General features: G+C 41.2%; 1 protein-coding gene across 3 annotated transcripts in view; it reads right to left on the bottom strand.

Moving 5' to 3' along the window:
* Positions 1 to 6,340: 6,340 nt before the first annotated feature.
* The window catches only part of PTPRB (protein tyrosine phosphatase receptor type B), a 114,418-nt gene continuing 95,426 nt past the window's right edge, over positions 6,341 to 25,332 (bottom strand). For all 3 annotated transcript variants that reach the window (XM_057741917.1, XM_057741918.1, XM_057741919.1), the window contains 8 exons: positions 25,045 to 25,135; positions 24,189 to 24,265; positions 22,202 to 22,336; positions 21,003 to 21,125; positions 20,658 to 20,821; positions 18,998 to 19,133; positions 9,890 to 10,010; positions 6,341 to 7,770 (listed from right to left, as the gene is read on the bottom strand). In XM_057741917.1, the coding sequence (XP_057597900.1) occupies positions 7,748 to 7,770; positions 9,890 to 10,010; positions 18,998 to 19,133; positions 20,658 to 20,821; positions 21,003 to 21,125; positions 22,202 to 22,336; positions 24,189 to 24,265; positions 25,045 to 25,135 (870 nt within the window). In that variant the 3' untranslated portion in view covers positions 6,341 to 7,747. The remainder of the gene's footprint in view (positions 7,771 to 9,889; positions 10,011 to 18,997; positions 19,134 to 20,657; positions 20,822 to 21,002; positions 21,126 to 22,201; positions 22,337 to 24,188; positions 24,266 to 25,044; positions 25,136 to 25,332) is intronic.

Raw genomic sequence — 25,332 nt, 5'->3', positions numbered from 1 at the left:
TCCCTCTTTGCCTTCTTCCTCACAGTTTTCCATCAAAGTGGGATCATTCATTTTATTTCTCTTCTGTCCTGGTTCGCCTTTATTTATTGCTGACGTGTTATTCTTTGCAGGTAGACAGTTGTTTCCTTCCCCAGCCCTCTGTAATGAGTCGAGAAGGACCATCTACTTGGGTGAAGACTGGGTCAGGGGTCATTGGAAAGTTCTTTAGGAATGAAATGTGGCTTGAACATTTAATTTATATATCTTACAAATGGTAATTCTGATTGAAGTTAGATTTAGGTATGTTCCCAGACTTCTGAACTTTTCCACTTTTAATGCCCTTTGTTTCTATAGTTGTATTGTCAGCTTTTTGTTCTGATTTTTGTTGTTGTTTTTTATCTTAGCTCCTTTGCAAGCCCTGAGACACAGAAACTTCTTGGCCACCAACAGCTTGCAGCAGGATAGCAGAGACAGCAAACATATTTCATTGCTAGTTCTTTCTTAAAGACTGAAATAGATGCCAAGTTTCTTCCTGGGATCAAGAGCTCCAAGAGCAAAGAGAAAAGTAATTTAATATTAAGATACTTTACACAAAGGTCCTTGCATTATTATAATAAACCCCAGAAAAAAAAGCTTTACTTAGATCAACAATTCTCTAAAATAATAGTACAATTTTCCTTGGGAGATATTGGGTTAGGGAGATATTTTATTGAGCATGGCCTTTGGTGAATGTTAACTCCTACACAGAACCATCCCTGCACAGTTTTCTCTGTTACTCATGTCTGAATTTTACCAGTTAATTTTTACCCGTCTATCATGAACGCTCCTTTTGTTGGCAACATCAAAATCCTGCCAATTCTTTCAAAATCTAGTGGTAGAACCTCTTCTGGGTTTTAGGTGGTTTGATTTAATTAGCCTTAATAAAAGTGTTTTATAATAGCATTTTGTTAAAAATTCATGTTTTCTCCTTTTCTGTTCAATAGTATTTCAGCTTTAAGATTGTGATGACTTTTGCTAAAGTATGACTTTAAATTACACTCTGAGACTTGTTTAGCAATGGATGTCTACAGACACAGGAGATGCAAAAATCAAAGGAATAATCACACAAAATGTTGAAAGTTCCTCTGAAGGTTCTGTCTCAGTGTTGGAGATGGCTGCCACGCCCACTGGATTTGAGAAGCTTTCTTTTTTATCTCTATTTACATGTAGACAGGTCCTCCCCCACAAGTAACAGGAAGACAAGTTTCACTTCTAGCACTGCCCTCTATTGCTGTGTCATTTTATTTTATTTATTTAAAGTAAATGTATTTATTTATTTATTTTTGGCTGCGTTGGGTCTTCGTTGCTACAGGGGCTGCTCTTTGTTGTGGTGCATGGGCTTCTCGTTGCAGTGGCTTCTCTTGTTGCAATGCACAGGCTCTAGGCGTGGGGGCTTCAGTAGTTGTGGCTCGCGGGCTCTAGAGCACAGGCTCAGTAGTTGTGGTGCATGGGCTTAATTGCTCTGCAGCATGTGGGATCTTCCGAGACCAGGGATCGAACCTGTGTTCCCTGCATTGGCAGGCGGATTCTTACCCACTGCACCACCTGAGAAGTCCTTGCTGTGTCATTTTAAACTTGGGCCTTGGTTTCCATCATTGTCCATCCCTAAGGTGGCCCTTCCAGCTCTAATGTTTCATGATTGTGGAGGATGTATCAGCAGAGTTACAATATGATTAGTTCATACTGTAATATCCTCTTTTTCTTTGAGTCAATTTTACCAAACAAACAGCTACTAGAGGAAAAAAAAAGGTCAAGCCTCATAGGGCAAATTATTTTGCTAACTTAATTTGAATCCAGAAACTCTTTTTCTAAAAAAAAGATGGCTTTGATTTAATGGTTTTACATGTAAATCTACTGCACATTTTCAAAAAATAAAGATTTCTGTAAGTAAGTTGTAGAAAAATGAAATAGCGGAGTTGTGAAGGACACTGATTTTTCAACTTCAGTATGAAAAAGTCAAAAAGGCAAAATAATAATTCTGGAAATAGACACAACAGCTCTTAACCAAATGTCACACCACCCGCTTATGTGTGAAGTGCCTCTGACGGGCTCAGGGGATCCAGCTGGGGCAGCGCCACTGAGAACACACCAGCACTTCTGGTGATAGATGACATTTTGCTTACTAATGAACTAAAGAACTGAAACCCAGAATTTAGTTGGAGACAGTCAACTAGAGAGTCTGTTATATGCACGTGATACCCTAGGTAACCAAGGCGGCACTCACAGAACAAAGGTTAAGGCAACCATATTCTTCATGGTAACAGCCCGGAATATTTTTCTCATTGAGAAGCAGTCACTTCTGACCTTTCTCCTGAGCAGGCGGATGACAGAAATTGATAAATGAGAAACAGGCAAATAGAAGACAGAACACTTTCTTTCAACAAACAGCAGTTTTATTCCTATACTAGTGAGAAGGTGTGTAAGACACTATATAGATTTTTTTGACCACAGTTACAAATACGAAAATGTATTAAGCAAATATATAATTTAAATAGAAAGACTACGGAAGTGCTTTCTTCAAATAGAGTTGGTTAGAAACACAATATTGCAGGGAGGTACTACCGTAAGAAAAACATAGAATCATCTATGCCATTTTAAATAACCAGATTTGCAAAGAATGAATACATGATATCAAAAACATAAAAGTGCTCTATTATAGAACGTAATAAGTTCAGTTGCTAGATGTATCTACAAGGAACAGCCAGAAGAGCCTCCATGGACAATAGCATTATTAGACACTGACTACCTAACATCCAAAGTATTGGGCCAGGAGCAACTTCTGCCCAAAAAGGATATGTTCAATGTCTATGAGCTGTGAACTAATTTCTATAAGGTAGGAGTAGAAAAGAGATTAAAGACTTGGTTCCTGTCATTGCAGAGTTTACAAGTCTGATGGGTCCCGCCTGGGAAACCGGAGATTAAGGACTCTTCAGGTAAGAACGTTGGTGCGCCTGGTTGTTAGTGTGGCTGAGATTAGGAGATATCATGAATGCCACTGCAGACTCTCCCACTAGCTGGCGGGGGAGCGCCACCCAACTCTACGATGTACTCCTAAAGCCACAACTGTGTATGCTCCTTTCTTGTTGGGATGCTCTTACCTGCTTACTCAGCTATGAAAACACAATGTCTCACACATAACAAAGAGCTTGCTTTTTGGATGAAGATAGTTTTTCTTAGAAGAAATTATTTAAGGCAGAAAACAGCCATAACTAACCTTTCTTGTGAATATTCTAGATGGGACATGTTACATTTGTGTGACACTATTCACCATTTTCAACAACTTATTTTGGTGTCTTACATAAGATCATGTACATTGGCATATAGGTTATAAAAATAATCTTTGGTAAATCTGTTAATAGATCTTTTTATTTCCATTACATAAACCTTTATTTTAGAAGCATTCACCAACAATTTTCTTATTTCATGAATGCATCTACATAGACAACCTCTAAAAAAATAAAATGCCTTATTTTTGTTGCATACATTTATTCCTAGGGAGCCTCCCTACAAGTCAAGAGTATTCTCTTAGTCAGAAATATTTCCATTGCTAGAAACATTTTTAGAACAGAACAGATTTTTGCTATTATCATGGCTGCATTAAATGTTACCCTGCATTTTAACTAAAATGGCCAAACATTTTCAAAGGCATCATCCACTACAAGAATCTAAGGTAGTATGTTCAGAATTCTAAACTCAATTTCATCAAACACCTGGTCAATTCACAAAATTAAATGAATCAAGTCGATTGCTTAATCAGCTAAATGATCTGGCCAACATAGTCAAAATGAACCCCCCAAAGGATAATACGCCCTAATGGAAGCATATGACGTCTCTAAGGAACAGTCTGGACACAAAGAAGGGATGCATTTCCTCTTTCTGATGATGTCTATGTAGATCCCCCTTTTCAAATATTTTTCCTTCTTTGCATCATTTCACTCATTTTCTGCAGTCATGGTTTATAGATTTTCCCCCTTGATGTGAAACAATCTTTGAATACTTGATATGATTTGAAATCTCTGGTTAAAAATACTCAGAACCTTGACAGAGCATTTGGGCTGATAACAGCCCTTTACACTTTGTCCCTTCAGGAATGAGGTACTGTGGAAGCCTTGCTCACAGCCACTTCGGGGAGAATCGGCCATTCCTTCTTGCCGCTGTGTCTTGGCTGATCAATTACTTTCATTTCCTCAGTGAAATGGAACCTGGAAAGCCCTTAAGCTGCTACCTCAAACAAGCTTATTACCTATTTTTTTTCCCACAAGGTCAAGTTTGGTCTGGCTCATGCGTGTGAACTAAAACTCTAGACCACCCCAGAGCTGGGGGTCAGATTCTACCACTCGCTGTCATCCAGATCTCACACCTTTATGATTTCGGGATTCCAACCTTAGAGACCCAGAAAGCTAAGTGAATGAGAATTTAGTATATGGCTGATAAGTTTTCTTGCAAGAGGTAAGGAGGGTGTTTAAATATAAGAACTTGGATCCTGAGACACTGAGAGAATCAGAGTGTGAAGTATAACATGTGGTCTATTTTTGTATTATTGGACATCTGCTTAGTGGTTTCATATTATTTTCACATGTCATGTTGGGCTTTCTTCCAAGAGGTAATAAAATTAATTAAAGACCCTCCCAAATAAAACTGTCCCCTGATATGCTGTGTGCTGTGGCCATTTGAGTGTTTAAAAGTGAAATCATCATCTCCTCTATAATGTGGAGCCTGAAAAGATAATGAAATACCAATGGGTATGAGGAGATAAGATGAACAGAAAATAAAATCACCTTCTACTGGGAAAGCAAATATATTCAAAAGGGAGAAGGGGGAAGAGTAGTGAAAAAGAGGGACTCAGAAGTGTTAAGGGCTGGTGAATTACTTAGGACAAGTATGTGCGGACCCAGACAGGAAGATGAGCCTTAGAAAAATCTGATTCAAGAGCTGAAAAACTGGCTGCTATCCAGAGAAAACAGGATAATACGAAATTGATTTAATGAGTAGAGATTAAAGGAGTTAATTATAAAGAACTTGGATAAATAATTATTAAGAGGCAAGATGGGACTCTTCCGAGATTTGATAGCTCAAAAACACTTTGAAGGCTTGATGATTAACGTGTACCGCACAGGTGCACTGCCAGGATGCCCACCGCGACAGGAAATGGAGAGTTTACCAAGACGTAACACATGATGGGATTAAATTAAAGTACATCCAATTGAGCTGAATGTCAAGGAAACCTTTTTTTTTCCTGCTCCTAAATTTAATAAATAGATCAACTAGATTATGTATTTAGTCTTTGGTGGTGGTGGGAGGGAAGATAGTGAAATATTTGTTGCTAAGGAGATTTAAAATTAGACAGGTGGAAAGTAGGAATAAATATGTCCTGCATTAGACTAAAAGAACATACAGTTTTCCCTTGTCACATCCATTTCCTTAACTCTGATTCCACCCCAGATATGCCAGGGTGTTTACTGTGACAGACGTGTAGGTGTTTTATGGTTTTAATTCTTGATTTGTGCAATTAATTGCTTTCTCTTTCCAGTCCAGTGATTTGCTAGAGAAGCAGCGCCAGCGCTTGCCAGTGTGTGGCCCTCAGAAGGCTCTGCTGCCCTGGTGCTCGGTAACTTCACTGCCTCACTGAGGCCCTCTTTCAGACTTAGCTGAAAACAGTAATAACAACCCACCATTACTACTGGGATGCAGTCTCTTTATTGAGTAGAAATGTGTAGTTTCTAGGACAGTGCCTAGCAAGTTGCAGGCGCTAAAACTTTTCTGAATGAATGAAAAGCCAAAAATGAATCGCTTTCCATGTACAAATGTGCCTTGTGCCCAGTGATGTTAGCTTAAAATTCTGTTTTTTTAAATTTCTTGCTTTTTCTTATTAACACAGGGACAGTTATTCCTAATAGACACCACATCTCACAACCTTTCTTTTCTCCCCGGCAGTACCTCTGCCACGCTTACATGTATGTTGTTCCTTTTCATTTCTAGAAGAGCCACCTGGTTTCCTGAAACAGGGTCAGAGCCTAACACTGTCATTTCCCAAGGGCATTGAGCACAATAATACTGTGAAAACTTGGACTCTTCTTCACATTCGTTCTTATAGAGTTTTCTCCTGTTTCCACAAACTTCAAAGAGCCCTGGAAATTTTTCCAGTTTGGGCGGTGCTTTACTTAAATATAAATAACCATTGTGGGTATATTTAATGATTTTCCATTTCTATGCCAATTACACCCATTATATTACTTATGGGACTCTACATATGTAGCCAAAATATGTGTTTTGAAAAGAAATGTACTCTTTCTGCAAATGAAGCTGTGAGATTGACAACCTTGATCTCTAATTCTTAAGTTTATTACAGAGAAATTTGTAGTGAGAAACAGGCAAACATTCCTGACTCATCTCTCAGGTAGCCACGAGGATAACCATACAGAAGCTTTTCAGATTTCCTCAAGGAAGTCCCTCGGAGCTGGACCTTGGGGAGGGCGATTACCACTTTCTGTCTGACTCACTGAAATTTGTTACAGTCAAAATAGGTACACACACCGAAGATCAATATGGTAGCGTATGTAGTGCCTTTCATATGAAATGCAACTTAAGATGACTACTTGATATTGTGACTTCAATATTTTACTTAAGAAGGCTTTTGGGAAATTTTATACTAAGCACCACTGAATTTTTGTTTTTGTGCTTTTTAAATTAACGATATATGATGTTTGCAGACATTTCAATAGACATGGATGTTAGGCCCTTTGATCAGGAGTATAAGATGCCACCACAATCTTCTTTGAGTGGGAAAACCAAGTATGACTGGTGCAATTTTGACTTTTCCAGGGATGCAGCCCCCTAGAAATGAGACAAAGACGAGCATGTGTCCATCAGGCAACACACACATCCCAGCAGGGGACGCACGTTCGCACAGCACACTGTAGATGCAGTGAAATAGTCTCCCATCCCTACGGATGGCGCTTTACATGTTGACTAGGTTTCCAGTCAGGAGTGCAGCTGGCATGATTCATGATATGAGCAATTCATCACTTCTGTTTGGGTCCTTCTCTCTCGGAACCCTCAGCCCTGCAGCCTGGACTTGCTCTGCAAGTTACGTGGCCCCTGAGCTGACCACGTTGGCTTGAACCTCTGGCAGGAGAAAGGGGAGAGACTAACCACCTGAGGCACAACCACCTATGTACCCTTTGGTGCTGCTTAATCCCATCTCCCTGGTCCTTTCTTTTGATTGTTATATTTGTCCAAATTGTATTTGGATCATCTTTGGATCCTAAGATTCGTGGGACAGCAATGCAGCCGAGCCAGCTATACTCCCTGCTCTCTCTAGCCCTGCCCTTTATCCTGTCCAGTAAGTATTAAAAATGGTAAAAACCATGGCCAAGGGGACCACCCCTGCAACCACATGCACACACGTTTTACCAGTCGTCCTGTTATACAGGTTGAATTAGTTTATGTAGAACAAGCCATGAACACTTTAGTGTGGGAAAATAGTATTATATAAAGCTTAATATTAAACATTATGACAAAATACATATTTACAGAAGAAACTACAAAATACAACTATGTACAATAATATGTTACCTTTAAATTACATAAATTCTTTAAAATTCTCCAGATTAATAAATTATACATAACATCAACAGAAATAGCTGGCACCTCTGTAGGGGATGAAGCAAGTTTAAAAAAAAAAATCACACAGTGAATAGTTTTGATCCAGGAGATCTCGGGTGCATTCTCAATGCCTTGAATAGCCCGCATCTGGAAAGAAGGACACTGGAATTAGAGGCTGCAGCAGGGTGTCATAGTTGTTTGTTCTGTTTATGAAAATGACAAATGGCAAAGAGTCAATATGGTTTAGGAAACTCAATATGGTTTAGGATGAGACCACCCCTGTGGGGGCCAGGTCACTGCATTCAGAACCATAGATGACTAGAACTGAAAAGGACTACTGATTCCAGTCTAGCCCCTCTGGTTTTACAGATGAGCCCACAGGCTCAGAGAGGCACAGAAACTCACTCAGGGTTACACAGCTTGTGAATGCTAGTTAGTTCCAGAGCTAGGACCTGAATCCTAATTTTCAGATGCCTGAAGGTTAATCATACCACAGTTAGCTCCTTTCAGGAGCACCCAAGATCACACTAAAAAAAAGACTCAAGTCAAAACAAGACAAAGGAAACTCCGAGATCCCCCAGAGCCCCTTGCATCTTGGAGCTTCTCAAAGAATCTGACAAGCAAAAACCTTAATTTACTATAGAGATAAATTAGGGGGTAATTATTTACAAAACAAAAGGATTATCTGATTTACAAAGAACTCTAAACAGCAGCCCTCTCATGTATGTGTGCTTTACAGATTATTAAGTATTTAATATACTGACTAGGTGGGTGGGTATAGAGGGTGCAGAGAACTAAATAAAACTGAAGAGCATTTAGAAATGGAGAGAAAAGAGCTCTGAAATTAAAAAGAATTTTAAAAAAATATCTATAGGTGGATATTGGTCCGTGTGTCAAACAACTGAAACTGATGCCAACAGCCACATGGGTGAACATCTTGAAGTAAACACTCCAGCCTTCAGATGACTGTAGCCCTGGCCAAGGTCTTGACTGCAACCTCATGAGAGACCCCAGGCCAGAACCACTCAGCTAAGCCCCTCCCAAATTCCTGATCTACACAAAATGTGAGATAATAAATGTAGAGGTAAAGTGCTAAGTTTTGCGGTAATTTGTTAGCTGGTAATAAATAATTACTAAATGTAACTTCAAGTTTGCAATTAGCCAATGTGATAAATTAGATCTTAATGATGGTCCTGAGTAGGAAAAGACAGACCCTTCATGCGTCAATAAATTATTGTCCAGGGACTTCCCTGGCGGGCCAGTGGTTGACTTCCCCTTCCAATGCAGGGGGTGTGGGTTTGAACCCTGGTCAGGGAGCTAAGATCCCAGCCACATGCCTAATGGCAGAAAAACCAAAGCATAAAACAGAAGCCATATTGTAACAAATTCAATAAAGACTTTGGTCCACAGAAAAAAGAATCTTAAAAAAAAAAATTATTGTCTGATCAAAGCAGTGCCTTACAAAGTTTGTACATTTTTTTCCTACTGAAATTTTCATTTAAAAAATGTTACATGGTTGTTCTAGAAAACTTAGAAAAAACATAAAATGGAAGAAAAATCATATATTATTTTACTGCTTAGAGAAATTTGTTTTACTATTGTGGTATATTTCTTTCTAGTCTTTTTTCCCCCTTATGTGTTGTCTTTGTTTGTTTTACATTCTGCGTTTCTTTTAATTTATTTATGAGAATATCTATACTAGTATAATATCCTTAAAAATATCATTCTTAATGACTGCGTCGTGTTTTACTTAGTGACTACACTGTGGTGTACTTATTGCTACTCTATTAAACACTTAGGTTTCTTCACTCAGACCTTTAAGTATGGAAAGCTTCATGCATAAAGCTTTTTCAGTACTTAGGGTGGTAGTAGAAATACTGGGTGACAAGAACATATTAAGGATCTTGATACATGTGGCCAAGTTCTTCTCCAAAGGAATTTTACAATTTGAACTTCCAGCTGCTATTTCAGAGCATCCTCCTCAGCTGTGAGCCTTCTTATCCCTTAAAATGTTAAGCCGAGTCCTGCCTGGAGGGCACCCCAGGCTGAGGAAGAAAGACCACGTGAAATCTGTGCTCCACGGTGGGGGTCCCCTCCCCACTCTGCCTCTCTTCCCTGTTGCCACTCTGTGAGGGCCTTTCCCTCAAGCCTTTGGGTAGAAGAAGAGATGAGTGGTGCACCTTGGAAAAGCTTGAGGTTTTTAATGGTTTCCAGATCAACTGTATTTTGATAAATAACCTTATAAATTAGTGAAGTAAGCTCCTACCTCTGTGATATTCCGGATTCACATTTTCATAGATTGGAAACAAAGGGTTTTCTTGCTCACTCCGTAGCTTCCTTGCTCTGAGAACATCTCTTACACACTGGTGTAGGTACACATACTGACACTAGGAAAAAGCAGAAGACGTGTCAGAGGAAAGCAAATTCTTAAGCATAAGAAAGACAAGGGGGTCTCACCAAACCTCAACAGTAATGGGATTCGATATGGTAGCAAATTTCTTGATCATCCCTTTGCTAATGGTGTCTAGTACATAGAAGAGTGACTGCTTTCTATGACCACAGAAAAGGGAATAATGATAATGGGCAGAGAGGTGGTGTTTACTCATCTTTTTTTCTGTATATGTGTACTTAGAGTATGTTCTGTGAGGGCCTACAACTATGTCTGGCACATAGTAGGGCCTCCACAAATAGTTATTAAATATATGAATGAATGCCCAACACTGTGCTATGCATTTTACATAAATTATCTCATTTGATCATTTTGACAACCTCGTATAGTAGGTATAATCATCCATATGAGTGGAGGCTCAGAGAAGTTAAGTAACTTCTGCAAGGTCACATAGCTAAGAAATGGGACCCCAGGATTTAATTCTGGATGTGTGAGCCCAAAATTCATGTTTTTTTCACTACACAAGTTTTCTTAGATGAGACCTAATCTCATTGCATTACTGAATGAGAAAATCATTTCACTGCATACTTTGCTGTTTCATTCCCTTTTTAGGGGGGAGTATGGTGAGAAAAAGGAGGTGTGTACAATAGGTGTGTACATCTTGGTTCTCTCAGCATCTGAGTCTGACTCATGGAAGAATCTCAAAGATGTTGGCTGACTGCAGAAAACCACAGAGGCTTACACAGTGAGGATACACCCACCTGTCAGCTACCTGGGAACGAACTTTTTTTTTTTTTTTTGCTGTCCTTTTGGAGAAGGTTGTGTTCTCCTCTGTACAGCTTTTCTTTATTTTAGATGTTGAAAATGCTTAAATTCTTAACAAATAGAATGATATTTTGAAATACTTTTATGCACGGTCTGCTGATGATGGCTCTGCTTAAAGAGATAAGAATGGTTACAGTTCAAATTGCTAATCTGCTTCAACACCTGTCCTTGGGTCGGAATTTGAGCAAAAAGTTAACCAAATGTAATGTTTAAAGTGAGTTATGAAGAACAAGACAAGATTAGATTTCAGCCAAATTTTAAGCTATGAAATTTGGTCATAGATCAGAGTTATTTTCATAAAAAGAGTCATGGACCAGTTCAGCACACTGTCATTTCAACCTGTATGAAAACAAGTCTATTTTGAATTTTTGAAGCAAGCATGGTAAGTAGAATTTAAATATAATTATGTGTTTGTGTGCAAAAGCGACAAATTTGATGTAGCTTTGGAGCCTTATTAGACTCTCCTAGACTGGAAAAGCAATTTGTGTCTCCTCTGAATGTGTGTCTGCCCCATTTCCCAGGGCACAGTAATACAGGTCTGGCAGTTGCTGACCTAAGTCACCATTTGGGTGCAGGAGTGTGGTGCATCTTGTCTGTGGTTTAAAAACTAGCGACTTTTGAAATAGAAACAAATGTAAGAGTCAGTGTTGTGGTGAACCAAAAGGACACCACAAAGACCTCCCCTGACAACAGAAGCTCAGCCACAGGCAGCTAAACTTGTGCACTGGGCCCCCCTTCCTACTACCAACCTGCCGAGCTGTCTAACAAGGGAATGAGTTTCTGTGTAACCTTAGCACTAAGCTCAGCCTTGGGCTCCCTTAATGACATAGCACTGCTCAGGTGAGGGACCCTGGGCTCTTAGTCTGCCACCAGCTGGCCTCGATGGGGGTCTCGGTTTCCCCATCTATCAAACAAGGAGGCCAAGGTCTCTTCTACAGCTGACATCTGTTGACCATTAAAGGTTTGTATTAGACTTTGCGTTGCTGTCAATTAGATGGCTATCGAAAAGCATTACTAGACTGTATGTTTAAGGTGATGCATGTGGTCAGCTTTAGAGTATTTTCAAGGTCTGAGACACAAAGAGAGACTATAAAATCTTACCTCACCAACGATCTTTAAAAGTGGACAAGTAGCTATTTTTATAGGTTGTCACTAGACATTGCCCCTGGTTGCATGGTCATGGGACCTCATCATGTAGGTCTGGTATAATCATTAGATTAGGACATTTCAAAGAAAGAAATCAATCGTAAGTGAGGCTTGTGTTAATCTTAATAACTATTCTCTGCATTTCTGCTCACAAACGCAGCTCACTTGTTATAAGTGCTTTATGACACCTTGATCTTGAAAATTCGAGATGGGTTCTCCTGAGAATGGTTGTTAGCACAGGTACTCATTTTCGTCACCTTGAAAACAACCTACCAAATTATAGACTGACACATCCCTGTTTTCTCCCCTCCAAAGCATAATTCATATTTTTAATTCTACTGGGATAATAAACGAGTTTGGGACCTTAGAGCTTGGCTGTGAATGAGCTCTCATACCTCTGTGCTATGCCTTATTAATAAATTCTTCAACAATGATCCACCCTGGGCTTTGAAACCAGTTAATACTCATTAATTTGCCCTGTCTTAAATATAAATTCTTCTCTTCCCAACAGAATACCCCTTTGAAAATGATTACTACTAAACCCTTCAGATTGTTAATGTGCTTTTCACTTTCTTCTTAACAAAAAGTACATAAAGTCTAACGTAGGAGCTTCACATCATAAAAGATCATTTTTTCTCTGTCCAGCAAGCTGACGAAGCCTTAGTTCCATCCAATTTCACCAATAGCTGTAGTATGAGATAACATTTATAGGATTGTACTTATAGCCTTTCATGGTCTCTGAGTGCACAGTTTAGTGGGTAGGGGGGTTATATGGACAAATAATTATAAGGTTATAAACGTAAGACAGAATTGTGTATAAAGCTTCATACATGAGAAGAAGCTATTGGGTTCACTTTTGGGGGAGAGAAATATCAAGCTAGAGAGAAAAGGCAACGTTTGTTAAGAATTTGAGCAAAGAAATAGGACGTTTCAAATGATGTAAATAACATAAAAGTGTACATATATTCTGGAAACTGCAAGCAATCCAGTGTAATTAAAATGCAGGGTGCATAGGTCATGGGAAACTCCCAGGACAATCCCCCAAATGGGCACAAGATCCCACTGTTTCCTCCTCGTGGGGAGCAGATGAGATGGACGGATGGTGACTATCACCTCTGCTTTAACAAGTTATTGCTTCATCTGAGTGTCTCTCTTAGAGTCAAGCTGCAAACATGCCCCAAGGCAGGCTAAAAGAAGGCGACATGGACTCCTCTGGTGGCGCAGTGGTTAAGAATCCGCCTGCCAATGCAGGGGACACGGGTTCGATCCCTGGGCCAGGAAGATCCCACATGCCTCAGAGCCACTGAGCCCATGCACCTCAACTACTGAGCCCGTGTGCCACAACTGCTGAAGCCCGTGCACCTACAGCCCGTGGTCTACAACACGAGAAGCCACCACAATGAGAAGCCCGTGCACCGCAACGAAGAGGAGCCCCTGCTCACCGCAACTAGAGAAAGCTGGTGCGTAGCAACAAAGACCCAACACAGCCCATCAATCAATCAATCAATCAATCAATCAAATCAAAAAGAGCAGGAGAAGTGCTTCTGTTGTCTGTTTTTGTAAAGAAAGATAATGAGTTCAGTCTTGAGGGTTTTGAGTTGGAGATGAGATGACTGTAAGGCTTCCTGGTGGAACTGTCCAGGAGGCAGGTACTCAGGTGAATGCTGGAGAAGGAGAAGGAGATTTGGGAGATATGAGCATGTACGTGGTTTCCAAAGCCATGGAAGTGGAGGACACCATGAAGAATCAAGACGGAAAGAAAGAAGAGCTTTGCCTCGAGGACAGACCCTCAGAACTTGAACACTGAAAAGGCAGGCTAAAGAACAAGAGCCATAGAGTCCCCAGAGAGGGTAGCAGCAGAAGGGGAAGAGAATAGGGGAAAGAGGAGTGATGTCCACGGAGCAGGAGGGAGCGCTTTGGCACATCATGTTGCCCCTGCCCTGGAAGTCAGCCAGTGGTAGTTACAGTACGGGGTGCCTGCTCTTTGCCAAAATGCATCTCCAGAGTTTTGGGCAGGTGTACAGAAGTGATACATGGCCCAAGAAGCCTCTGACAGTAACTAGGGAGCCTGAACCACACGCCCCCACACACACACACCCTGAGATTATTTACAATGTGATAATCTCCTCTTCCCCACATCACAAATTTAGTATGGTTTGAGTTTGTGAAAATGAAAACAAATTAGTCATGGAACATTGATGCTGACTTTTTTAGCAACATAATTGTAGGATATTTGTGCATTCATTTAATAGATTTAAAAAATTATTGAGGCTAGAGCAAAGGAAAACCAGTTCCTACCCTCTAGGAACTTATAATCTTGTGGAGAAAGCTGAAGGAAAACAATTTTGATATAGTGTGATATACTTCTGCAACCCTCAATGAAAGAACAGAGCTAGACAGTGGTCATCAGTGGCTGACAGAACCGTTAAGCAAAAGGCTGATGGGAAATGTTATAGTGGATGGTCATTGTCAATTTCATCAGCATGGAGAAGAGACACAGACAGGAAGTGCCTCCTGATGTGATGCAACAGGAAGTACTCAGCACCACCCATGAAGCATGTGGTGGTAAAAAGGAACCTAAATTTAAGCCTCTAGATCTAATGACCCACTGACAAAAATTATGGGCAATAGAGGAAGACAGTACCACCATGAAAAAATAGCCACGTTCAGAATGTGGGAAAAATCTATGGAACAAATGAATGATTTCTTTAACAAATGGCACAGAAAACAAATCAGAGGGAGGGTTAGAACAGATTAAAAGAAATTTAAGAGACTTGACTGGGACTTCCCTGGTGGCCCAGTGGTTAAGAATCTGCCTGCCAATGCAGGGGAACAAGGGTTTGAGCCCTGGCCTAGGAAGATCCCACATGCCATGGAGCAACTAAGCCTGTGTGCCACAACTACTGAAACCTGCGTGCTCTAGGGCCGAATAGCCACTTGTAAAAATTGTTGCTTAAGTGAATGAATAAATGACAAATTAAAAAAAAAGAGAGAGAGATTTCAACCAAATGCAGTGTATGGACTTTGGATTCTAATGCAAACTAAGTGTAAAAAGCAATTTTTGAGATAATTAGGGATATTTAAACACTGACTAGATATAGGATGATATTAAAGGATTATGATGAAAATTGTTAGGTAGGATAATGGTATTGTGGTCATGAGTTTTAAAAGAATCCTTAACTGTAAAAATATATATGTAATAAAATATGTAATATTATTAATAATATATAAAATACTATATGACTATATAAAAGATAAAAATATATAAAATATATAATATTCAATATGTATTTTAAAAGGCACAGTATTTAACAATGAAATGATATGATAAGGAGGATTTGCTCTAAAATATTCCAGTGAGGTGATGGGGTGGGGAAACTGTATGTGGGCTACAAATGAAAAAAAGAACACAGAATACTGTTACCTGTAGCTGGGGTTTGGGTATGGAAATTCATTATATTATTTTCCCTAGTATCATGTATTTTCTAAAAGTTTCACAATAAAATATTTAAAATATAGTGTAAAAATTGTTATAACGAAAGGACAGTGGGTAGCCAACAGAATCCAACAACACATTAAAAGGATCATACACCATGATCAAGTGGGGTTTATCCCTGGAATGCAAGGATTCTTCAATATACACAAATCAATCCATGTGATACACCATATTAACAAATTGAAGGATAAAAACCACATGATCATCTCAATAGATGCAGAAAAAGCTTTTGACAAAATTCAACACCCATTTATGATAAAAATTCTCCAGAAGGTGGGCATAGAGGGAACCTACCTCAACATAATAAAGGCCATATATGACAAACCCACAGCAAACATCATTCTCAATGGTGAAAAACTGGAAGCTTTCCCTCTAAGATCAGGAACAAGACAAGGATGTCCACTCTCACCATTACTATTCAACATAGTTTTGGGAGTCCTTGCCATAGCCATCAGAGAAGAAAAAGAAATAAAAGGAATCCACATTGGAAAAGAAGAAATAAAATTGTCACTCTTTGCAGATGACATGATACTATACATAGAAAATCCTAAGGATGCCACCAGAAAACTACTGGAGCTAATCAATGAATTTGGTAACGTTGCAGGATACAAAATTAACACACAGAAATCTCTTGCATTTCTATACACTAACAATGAAAGATCAGAAAGAGAAATTAAGGAACCAATCCCATTCACCATTGCAACAAAAAGAATAAAATACCTAGGAATAAACCTAACTAAGGAGGTAAAAGATGTATACTCAGAAAACTATAAGACACTAATGAAAGAAATCAAAGATGACACAAATGGAGAGATATACCATGTTCTTGGATTGGAAGAATCAACATTGTGAAAATGACTATACGACCCAAAGCAACTTACAGATTCAATGCAATCCCTATCAAATTACCAATGGCATTTTTCACAGTACTAGAACAAGAAATTTTACGATTTGTATGCAAATGCAAAAGACCCCGAATAGCCAAAGCAATCTTGAGAAGGAAAGATGGAGTTGGTGGCATCAGGCTTCCTGACTTCAAACTATACTACAAGGCCACAGTGATCAAGACAGTATGGTACTGGCACAAAAACAGAAATACAGATCAATGGAACAGGATAGCAAGCCCAGAGATAAACTATGGTCAACTAATCTATGACAAAGGAGGCAAGGATATACAATGGAGAAAAGGCAGCCTCTTTAATAAGCGGTGCTGGGAAAACTGGACAGCTACATGGAAAAGAATGAGATTAGAACACTCCCTAGCACCATACACAAAAATAAACTCCAAATGGATTAAAGACCTACATGTAAGGCCAGACACTATAAAACTCCTAGAGGAAAACATAGGAAGAACACTCTTTGACATAAATCACAGCAAGATCTTTTTTGATCCACCCCCTAGAATAATGGAAATAAAAACAAAAATAAATAAGTGGGACCTAATGAAACTTCAAAGCTTCTGCATAGCAAAGGAAACTATAAGCAAGACGAAAAGACAACCCTCGGAATGGGAGAAAATATTTGCAAACAAATCAACAGACAAAGGATTAATCTCCAAAATATATAAACAGTTCACCCAGCTCAATATCAAAAAAACAAAGACCCAATCAAAAAATGGGCAGAAGACCTAAATAGGCATTTCTCCAAAGAAGACATATGGATGGCCAAGAGACACATGAAAAGCTGCTCACCATCACTAATTATTAGAGAAATGCAAATCAAAATTACAATTAGGTATCACCTCACACCGGTTAGAATGAGCATCATCAGAAAATCTACCAACAGTAAATGCTGGAGAGGGTGTGGAGAAAAGTGGACGCTCTTGCACTGTTGGTGGGAATGTAAATTAATACAGCCACTATGGAGAACAGGGGGAGGTTCCTTGCAAAACTAAAACTAGAGTTACCATATGACCCAACAATCCCCCTGCTGGGCATATACCCAGAGAAAACCATAATTCAAAAAGACATATGCACTCCAATGTTCATTGCAGCACTATTTACAATAGCCAGGACATGGAAGCAACCTAAATGTCCATCAACAGATGAATGGATAAAAAAGATGTGGTACATATATACAATGGAATATTACTCAGGTGTAAAAAGCAATGAAACTGGGTCATTTGTAGAGACATGGATGGACCTAGAGACTGTCATTCATAGTGAAGTGAGTCAGAGAAAAAAAAATATCGTATATTAACACATATATGTGGAATGTAGAAAAATGGTACAAATCAACTGGTTTGCAAGGCAGAAACAGAGACGCAGATGTAGAGGAGAAACATATGGACACCAAGTGGGGAAAGTGGGGAGGGTTGGGGGGAATGAAGTGGGAGATTGGGATACCAAATTGTACACTCTAAATATATGCAGTTTACTGTATGTTAACTGTATCTCAATAAAAGTTCTTAAAAAAAAAAGAAAAAAGGACAGTGGGGACCTAGGATCCTGGGTATGGGCACTGCCTGCAGAAGGTAATGACGACAGTGTTTTCTCAAGTGTGTAACAGAATACAAGCATCTGCAGGATATTAATTTGTGCTATACAAGAAGGGGGGGTCAAAGTGGTTTCAGAAACAGCAGGCTCAATAAAGCTCAAGGGGACCCTTGGCTGCAGGACATCTCTGTTTTGTGGAGCATGGACAGCTGAGCAGTTTTCATGTGTCTGTGACTCTAACAAGGGACACGGTATCACGCAGAACTTTTCACCTTTTGGACCATAGGCATTTTTTAATAGAGGATTTTGCAGAGTTACTTGGGAAACACACGGGCACGAGATCTTGGGCCTGGTCAGGCAATGATGAAGGGAATTGACAGGTTTGGTCTGTGTGGGGATACAGATTTGATTCTGAGCTTGTAGGGCAGGAGACGGGGCTTAGGACTTGTGATTCTCTAGCACAGGGTTCAAGTCCCAGCTCAGCCACTTTTGCACTTAGCTGTGCAAAGTCCTTTAGCCTCTGAACTTCAGCTTTCTAGCCTGGAAACAGAAAATAATACTTCTCTTATCTGTTTTCTTGTGAAAATTTAAGGAGATGACATGTTCAGAAATGCCCTGCAAATGTTAAAGGACTGTATAAATGGAAGCATTTATCCTTCACAATTAATGCATGCTCCTTGGTGTGGGGGTGCAGCTGGGGTGGGCTGAAGCAGAGAAGAGATTAGACTCTGTTTCCTCTTCACTAACTGAAGTTCTTGCGCTCAATCACCAGCCTATCAAATCTTCATGATGAACTAGCTGGCCTTTCCCCATGTTAATGCATTGATTAAAAAAAAAAAAATCCATCTTTCTTCCTACCACCTAAAGAAGATGGGCAACCAGTTCAGTAAAGATACAAATACACATCATCCTCAAGGTCACTGAAATTTGTTTCAAAAGAAAAAGTCCTAGAAAACATCGATATTCAATTCTCTTTCTCCTCCTAATAAGTCATAGTTCTTTCCCCTTATCAGATTAAAGCCCTGAACATTTGCAGGAAGGGAGACGGACAGGGTGGTTTGTGTCCTTCGTCTAAACTCTTACCTCGGTCTGGACCATGTGAACCCGGTGAAGTCTGAGGTCATGCACTGCTCCATAAATGTCCACAGAATCTTTGGAGTCTAATTGCTGGAGGATTCGGTCCAATGCAATAAAGGTTCCAGTCCTACCCACACCGGCACTAGAAGAGAGAGTGAAGAAAGATGGAGCCTTTTTATTAAACTGGGCTTTCTGGACTGCTTCCAGAGACTAGCACAATCTTTCCTTTCCCTTCCAAGTTAGAGGAGAATATAGGAATACTTCTTTCTCTCAATGTGCTCTCTCAAAGAAATATAACCCAGGGCTCTGGCCTTCCATCCTTCCTCCTTCCTTCATCCATCTCCCTACCCCACCAGGGGTAAGGACTTGCTGTGTATCATTTCCACGCATGCTTTCATACTCTTCCTATATTCATGTAAATCCATACACAATATATTCATTTAATGCGTTTCAAACATTTACTAAAATGGTAACATGTTTTATGTATTCTTTTGCCAACATTTCTACTAAATATTATTTTTTGAGACTTGTCTACATGGTTACCTGTAGATCTAATTTCTTTTATAGAGTTCATAAACCATCACTAATCCATTCCCTACTGATAGACAGTGGGACCATTTTAGCTTTTCTCTATTACAAGTTGTGTTGCAGTGAACATGTGTGGGGATTTCTTGAGGGTTGATATCTCGAAGCAGAACTGCTGGATTATAGCGTATGAACACCTTCGGCTTCACCAGGGATTGTCAAATCGCTCCCTGAAGTGATGGCGAAACCTGGGGATTTTTGATGCACATATTTATAAGATAAAGAAGAACAGTTTTTCAGTGGTGTTGGGTGAAAATGCCTGCCATTCTTCAGAAAGCAGGAAGCTCTTGAGAGCCTCACATTCCTATTAAAAGCATCAGGGTTCCAATGACATATAAAAGCAGGGCCCTAGGGTGCTGGGCAGATTGGGAGAAAATAAGTACGTCTGACATTTCTCTTACTATAGCAATTCCCGGCTCTTTACTCATTAGTGCCATTCAGTGAGGGTATCAAAGTGTTTCTGCAAACATTAATTAGCTCAACACCAGGCTCCCCAGGGAGAGAGAGAGAGAGACTGATTGCTAGGTTGATTTTATGGATGTACAGACTGAAGCAAAGAGAAGTCGAGAGAGAACTGAAATTTAAGAGCAAAATTGGGTTGCCACGGATGGCAAGTGCCACTCGACCTGGCAGGAGGTCTAGAGCGGGGATCTCGCAGGCTGGTTAGGGTTTACACAGGTGGAGGAGAGAAAGAAGGCCATTCCAAGCAGTAAGAATGGTAAGAGGCAAAGACGGGTGTGCACAGTCTCCTCCCCGGCTAGAGTGGGAGGGGAGTCTCTGGGAATTTGGATTGGGGGCTGAGATGGGGCCTAATTATGGGGGACCTGGAAGTCATATAAGGATTTTGCATTTGATATAGTAGGAAGAGGAGCAAGAGGGAGAGAAGGATGGAGAGTGAGGGTGAGAGAGAGTGCAAAGGAGTGAGGCTGGGGAGGAGTGGGTGGAAGAGGGTGTGAGAACATGCCCTGGGCCGACGTGGACTGGTCGGGGAGACAGATCCTCCAGCCACTAGATTCTTCAAACTTAATGCCCTTTTTTATACTCCCGGCTGCCATTTTGTTGGCTTTGGGTGGCAGACTACCTGCAGTGCACCACGGTGGGCCCGGCCCCCGGGGTCCTGTTGATGTAGTCCCTGACAGTTCTCACAAACTGGATCAGGGACTGGGTGGTCTCCGGGACTCCGTGGTCTGGCCACACCGTATAGTGAAAGTGGCGGATGAGTCTGTGCGCGTCCAGCTGTTCCTCCTATAAGAGCAGAGCGAGTAGTAAGCGGAGCGGCCCAAGGCAAGCCTTCAAATTTGACAACCGTGCCCATGCAGGGATTCCTGTGAGCGAAACCACAGGAGAGGAAACCAACAGAAATGGGATTCAGGGTGTTCATCTTCCCAAGCTACGTTACTTAATGAAGTCAAGCAAATCAACTTACACTGCATATCCGAAATTCCCGGATGGTCCACTCAGGCAGCACGGACTCCGAGAGCATCTGCAGGATGAGGTCCCCGTAGTAGAGAGAATCCTGGTCCGCTGGCCAGTAATGGTCACACTTTACCTAGAGGAAGACGGGGAGAGAAAAAAAGTGAGTCCGGAAACGTGCCTCTTCCATGAACCTGGACTTTCCCTCCTCGAGATGTCTTCCTGAGTTGGAATCCAGGGTCAGCTGCTAAAGCAATCTCACCCTCTGCTTTGCGTTAACCCGCTCATGGCCGGGGCTGAAGACGGGCTGCTGTTCCAAGTGGAGCAGAGGCACCGTGCAAGGAGCAAAATCCCCCACCTTTAGATTCATCGTCCTTTCAGATTCAGTGTTCTATGACTCGAGTTTTTGTTGATTTCCTCAGCATTTCAATCCCACTAGCACATAAACCGTGTCTTACAGTATCTCGTGGCTTCTCCCCCCCCCCCCCCCCCCCCCCCGCCCCCAAAGAAAGATCCAGCTGGGAAGAGGAAGGCATTGTCTCCCTGGCCCTTTTTGGTTTATGTTTTGATATCGTTGTCCCAGCCTGGATCCAGTGCCAGTGGCAAGTGATTTTTGAAAAGTCAGAACATTTAGCTAAGCTCACATTTATGGGTGGAGACAGGAGAAAGAAGGTTGTGAACATGTAATTATTGAGCACAGATACTGGGCACTTCATGTAATCTCTCTTTTCAGTTCTCTAAGTAACCATATAAAGTAGAGGATTATAAGTGCCATTACAAGAGGTTTGCTTAGTTTGCCCAGATAACTATTTTACTTTGTGTCTGCAGACACAGCCTAAAATTCACTTCTCATGCTTTCCTGAAAGTAGAGGCAGAGGAGTGACTCTGCCAATTTATCTTTTTGCCCCATACAGCGGAGAATAGAGCAGACAAGAGGCCAGGTAATCCTTCTGTGTCATGGGCACTTCGGATAATCCCAGGGGTCAAATGGAAACAGCTTTGACTGAAACTTCAGACCCAGAATCCGAATTGGGCATCACCTGGGTTTACTATAGAGCCTTTTATAACCGAATGGCTTTAATTCACTAACAGTGTTCTCATACGGTCCCTGCTTGGCTTTTATGGTGTTTCACTTCTGATGGGGATGGGGAGTAAAATTCCATCCAGGTGGCGAAAAGCAAGGCTGGTATGTCAGGAAGACTGTTTACTCACTCGGCCCTTCTCCACACACTGGGTCACCATGACGATGTTGTGGACATTTTGTTCCCACGCCATTTTCCAGAAGTCATCCTTGGTGCCAGGAAGAGGTCCCTGAGTGGCGATGTACTCTCTCCTGAAGTTGTTGCCCTGCAATGAATTTACAATGTGGAGAGTCAGAAACAATGGGCCTCTTCAGAACTCTAAACAAAGGGTTACCGCTGCAGCTTAGGTGAGATGTAAGTCTTTGCCAGGCCCCTGACTTGAGAAAAAGATACTAACACGAGTCAAGGCTAGGGAGCAGGAAGGACAAAGGCCGGAACACTGAACGACTGTGAAGAGCCAAGTTCTTTTTTATTAGGTTGTGTTTACTCTTTAAGGCAGTGAAGGACTCAGACAATAATTTAGAAAACACTTCACCCTCAATTATGTGTGTGTGTGTGTGTGTGTGTGGACTGTCTGAGGAACTGACGTTGATCAGCCTCTTTCCCTACTTAACATAGAAGAGTTTTAGTCACTTTGGATACTTGACTTTGGGATGCTGTTAAGAGACACCATGCAAGGGAAACTTCAGGGAAGAGAACCCACTGTTTATTGAGCATCTACTCTATAACATGTCGTGGGTCAGGATGTTCACAGATCTTATTTAATTGTAACCACAACTCTATGAGCCAGGTTATTTTCACCCACACATCCTGCGCTCCAGCAACACGGAATTACATGCAGATCCCAGTCGAAGCTCTTTCTCTCCTTGCCTCTCCTCAGGGCCTCTACACTATGCCACCTCTGCCACCCACCCACCCAAACACTCCCTCTCATCTGGCGAACCCTTATTTATCCTCCAGGTCTCCGCATGTTGCTTGCTCTGCTGAGCCTTCCTTTATCTTTCTCTCAACTGGAGGGTGTTCTCCCAGAAGCTCCTGCAGCAACCTCTAGCCTCTTGCTACTCAGAGAGTGGTCCTCAGACCAGCAGCACAGGGATCACCTGGGAGCCTGTTAGAAATACAGAATCCCAGGTCCCACCCCAGTGCTGCTGAATCAGAAGCTGCGTGGTTTTCTGTTTTTTGTGTTTTTTTGGCCGAGACTTGCGGCATGCAAGATCTTAGGTCCCCCATCAGGGATCAAACCCGCACCCTCTTCAGTGGAAGCACGGAGTCTTAGCCACTGGACCACCAGGGAGGTCCCAATCAGAAGCTGCATTTTAACAAGACCCGCAGATGATGCAGATGAATGTTACTGTTAGCCTGTCAAGGGCATTGTCCACCTTGTTATTTCCTGATGGCCCAACTTTGCTGAGAGTTCCCTGAGGGTCAGGATTCCATCTGACCCTCTCCATGTACACAGGTCAGTGTCTGACTTGCAGTTAGCACTTCACTACATAGTGTTTATGGAGTGAATGGAGGATTTTTTGAAGTAAATATTATCTTCCTTTTTTTTGGAAAAGGAAATGGAGGCCCAAAGAATTGACATAACTTGCCCAAGGTCCCAGAGTAAGCCAGCGACAGAGATGGGATTCAAATCGGGTCTGTCTGACCTTAAAGCTCTTTCCACTGTAGGTGCTGTAGGAAGCTGGGAAAATGCTGGCCAGAACCTGAACCCAGAGCTTTGACGCAACCTTTGAGTTGTGTCTGTGGTTTTCAAACACTCGAGTAACTTTGAATCAGCTTCCCTAGCTAGGCAGCCTTAGCCGTGGTGGTGCAGGTTCCCTAGGGAGCTCTCATCTTGACTAAGGGCTGCAGAGACAAAATGACTTTTGAAAATGCCTCCTGGGCTCATTATAATCATATGTGACTATAGCCACTGTGAAAACTGGGCCTTAGCAGTGATTGAATAGGACAGCCTGCGTTTTACGGTAATCAGACATGGTCTTTTTTTTTTATAAAACTGACATGTTTCCAGACCTGAGAACAATGGGAGCGTGTTGGAGGAGAGGAGAGGTTTCTCCAGCATAAGCACCTGTCAAAGCTTCATCCCAGTTACTATGGCCCCGTGGTTCACTTACAGGGATGTAGCTGGCATTGATGTAGTCAGAGCACGGGTCATCATCCACACTGGACAACTTCACTCGAGAGGCATCATCTGCAAGGAAATTTGTTGAGAGAGATTTGTCAGTGAGTCTTGCGGTGATTTTTCTGCTGTTTCCAGAATGCTTGGTATTGGATGTGCCTTAGCTCTGACCCCCACAACAGCCCCACAAGGGAGGTATTCTCATCTCCATTTTGCAGAGGAGGCTCAGATAGGATAACTAGCTTGCCTCTGGTTGCACAGGTGGCCCAGAAACACACAAGCAAAGGAGCCAAATGCTCTCTGAAGCCGGCTCTGTGCTTTCCTCTGTAACACTACAGCATTTGCCCTATGGAGTGGCCAGCTCCCTTTCCCTGTTGGAATGAGTGCAGTCCAGAAAAACTACCTTCTATTGTTTCACCCAATTGGGTAAGGATAATTAAAAATATATATATATATTTATTATTATATATATATTTTTAATTATCCTTTTTCAATTATATATGTGTGTGTGTGTGTGTTTAAAATAATTGCTAACTAGGGACTTTAAGTAAACTAAGGTTGGCCCTTACTATTAATCCTGTTACTGCTCTTAGGCCTCCAAGGAGAAGCAGTAGGACCACACGGTGAAATGTCAACAGCATAAGAGGCCTCTCATAGCCAGAATTTCAGCTGCTTGTTACCCCTCTGGAGGGAAGTGCAGCAACATACAAGTCATTTCTTCTTAAAGACATTCAGAGCCTCTAATCTCCCATATCCAGCTGTACCATATTGCTTTAGCCCCATTTTACGCATGGAAAAGAGAAGAAATGGCTAGAGGAAGACAGTATTACAAATTTCAACACAAAACTTACAGGGCAATATATTGTTGTATCGATTTTTCCCTCTATTCTCCGGCAAGAGTGCAATGTCACAGGATTGGTTTCGACCCACGTCTTTTAAGTCCTGTTAGGTCAAAAATAAGTTTGCAGGTGGAGCATAAGAAAGAGAATAGGGCAAATTATATAGTCTTTGAGATACATAATAACATAACAATATGTTACACTAGCTACATTTGTGGAATGTCTCCTGTTCGACCACAGTGCATCAGCTCTGATCCCCACAGCAGCCCCACAGGAAGTATTCTCATCTCCATTTTACAG

Source organism: Hippopotamus amphibius, chromosome 7 (assembly GCF_030028045.1).
Source record: "Hippopotamus amphibius kiboko isolate mHipAmp2 chromosome 7, mHipAmp2.hap2, whole genome shotgun sequence".
Lineage (NCBI taxonomy): Eukaryota > Metazoa > Chordata > Mammalia > Artiodactyla > Hippopotamidae > Hippopotamus > Hippopotamus amphibius.
The sequence above is the reverse complement of the archived record's forward strand: the minus strand, read 5'-3'. Positions and strand labels throughout refer to the sequence as shown.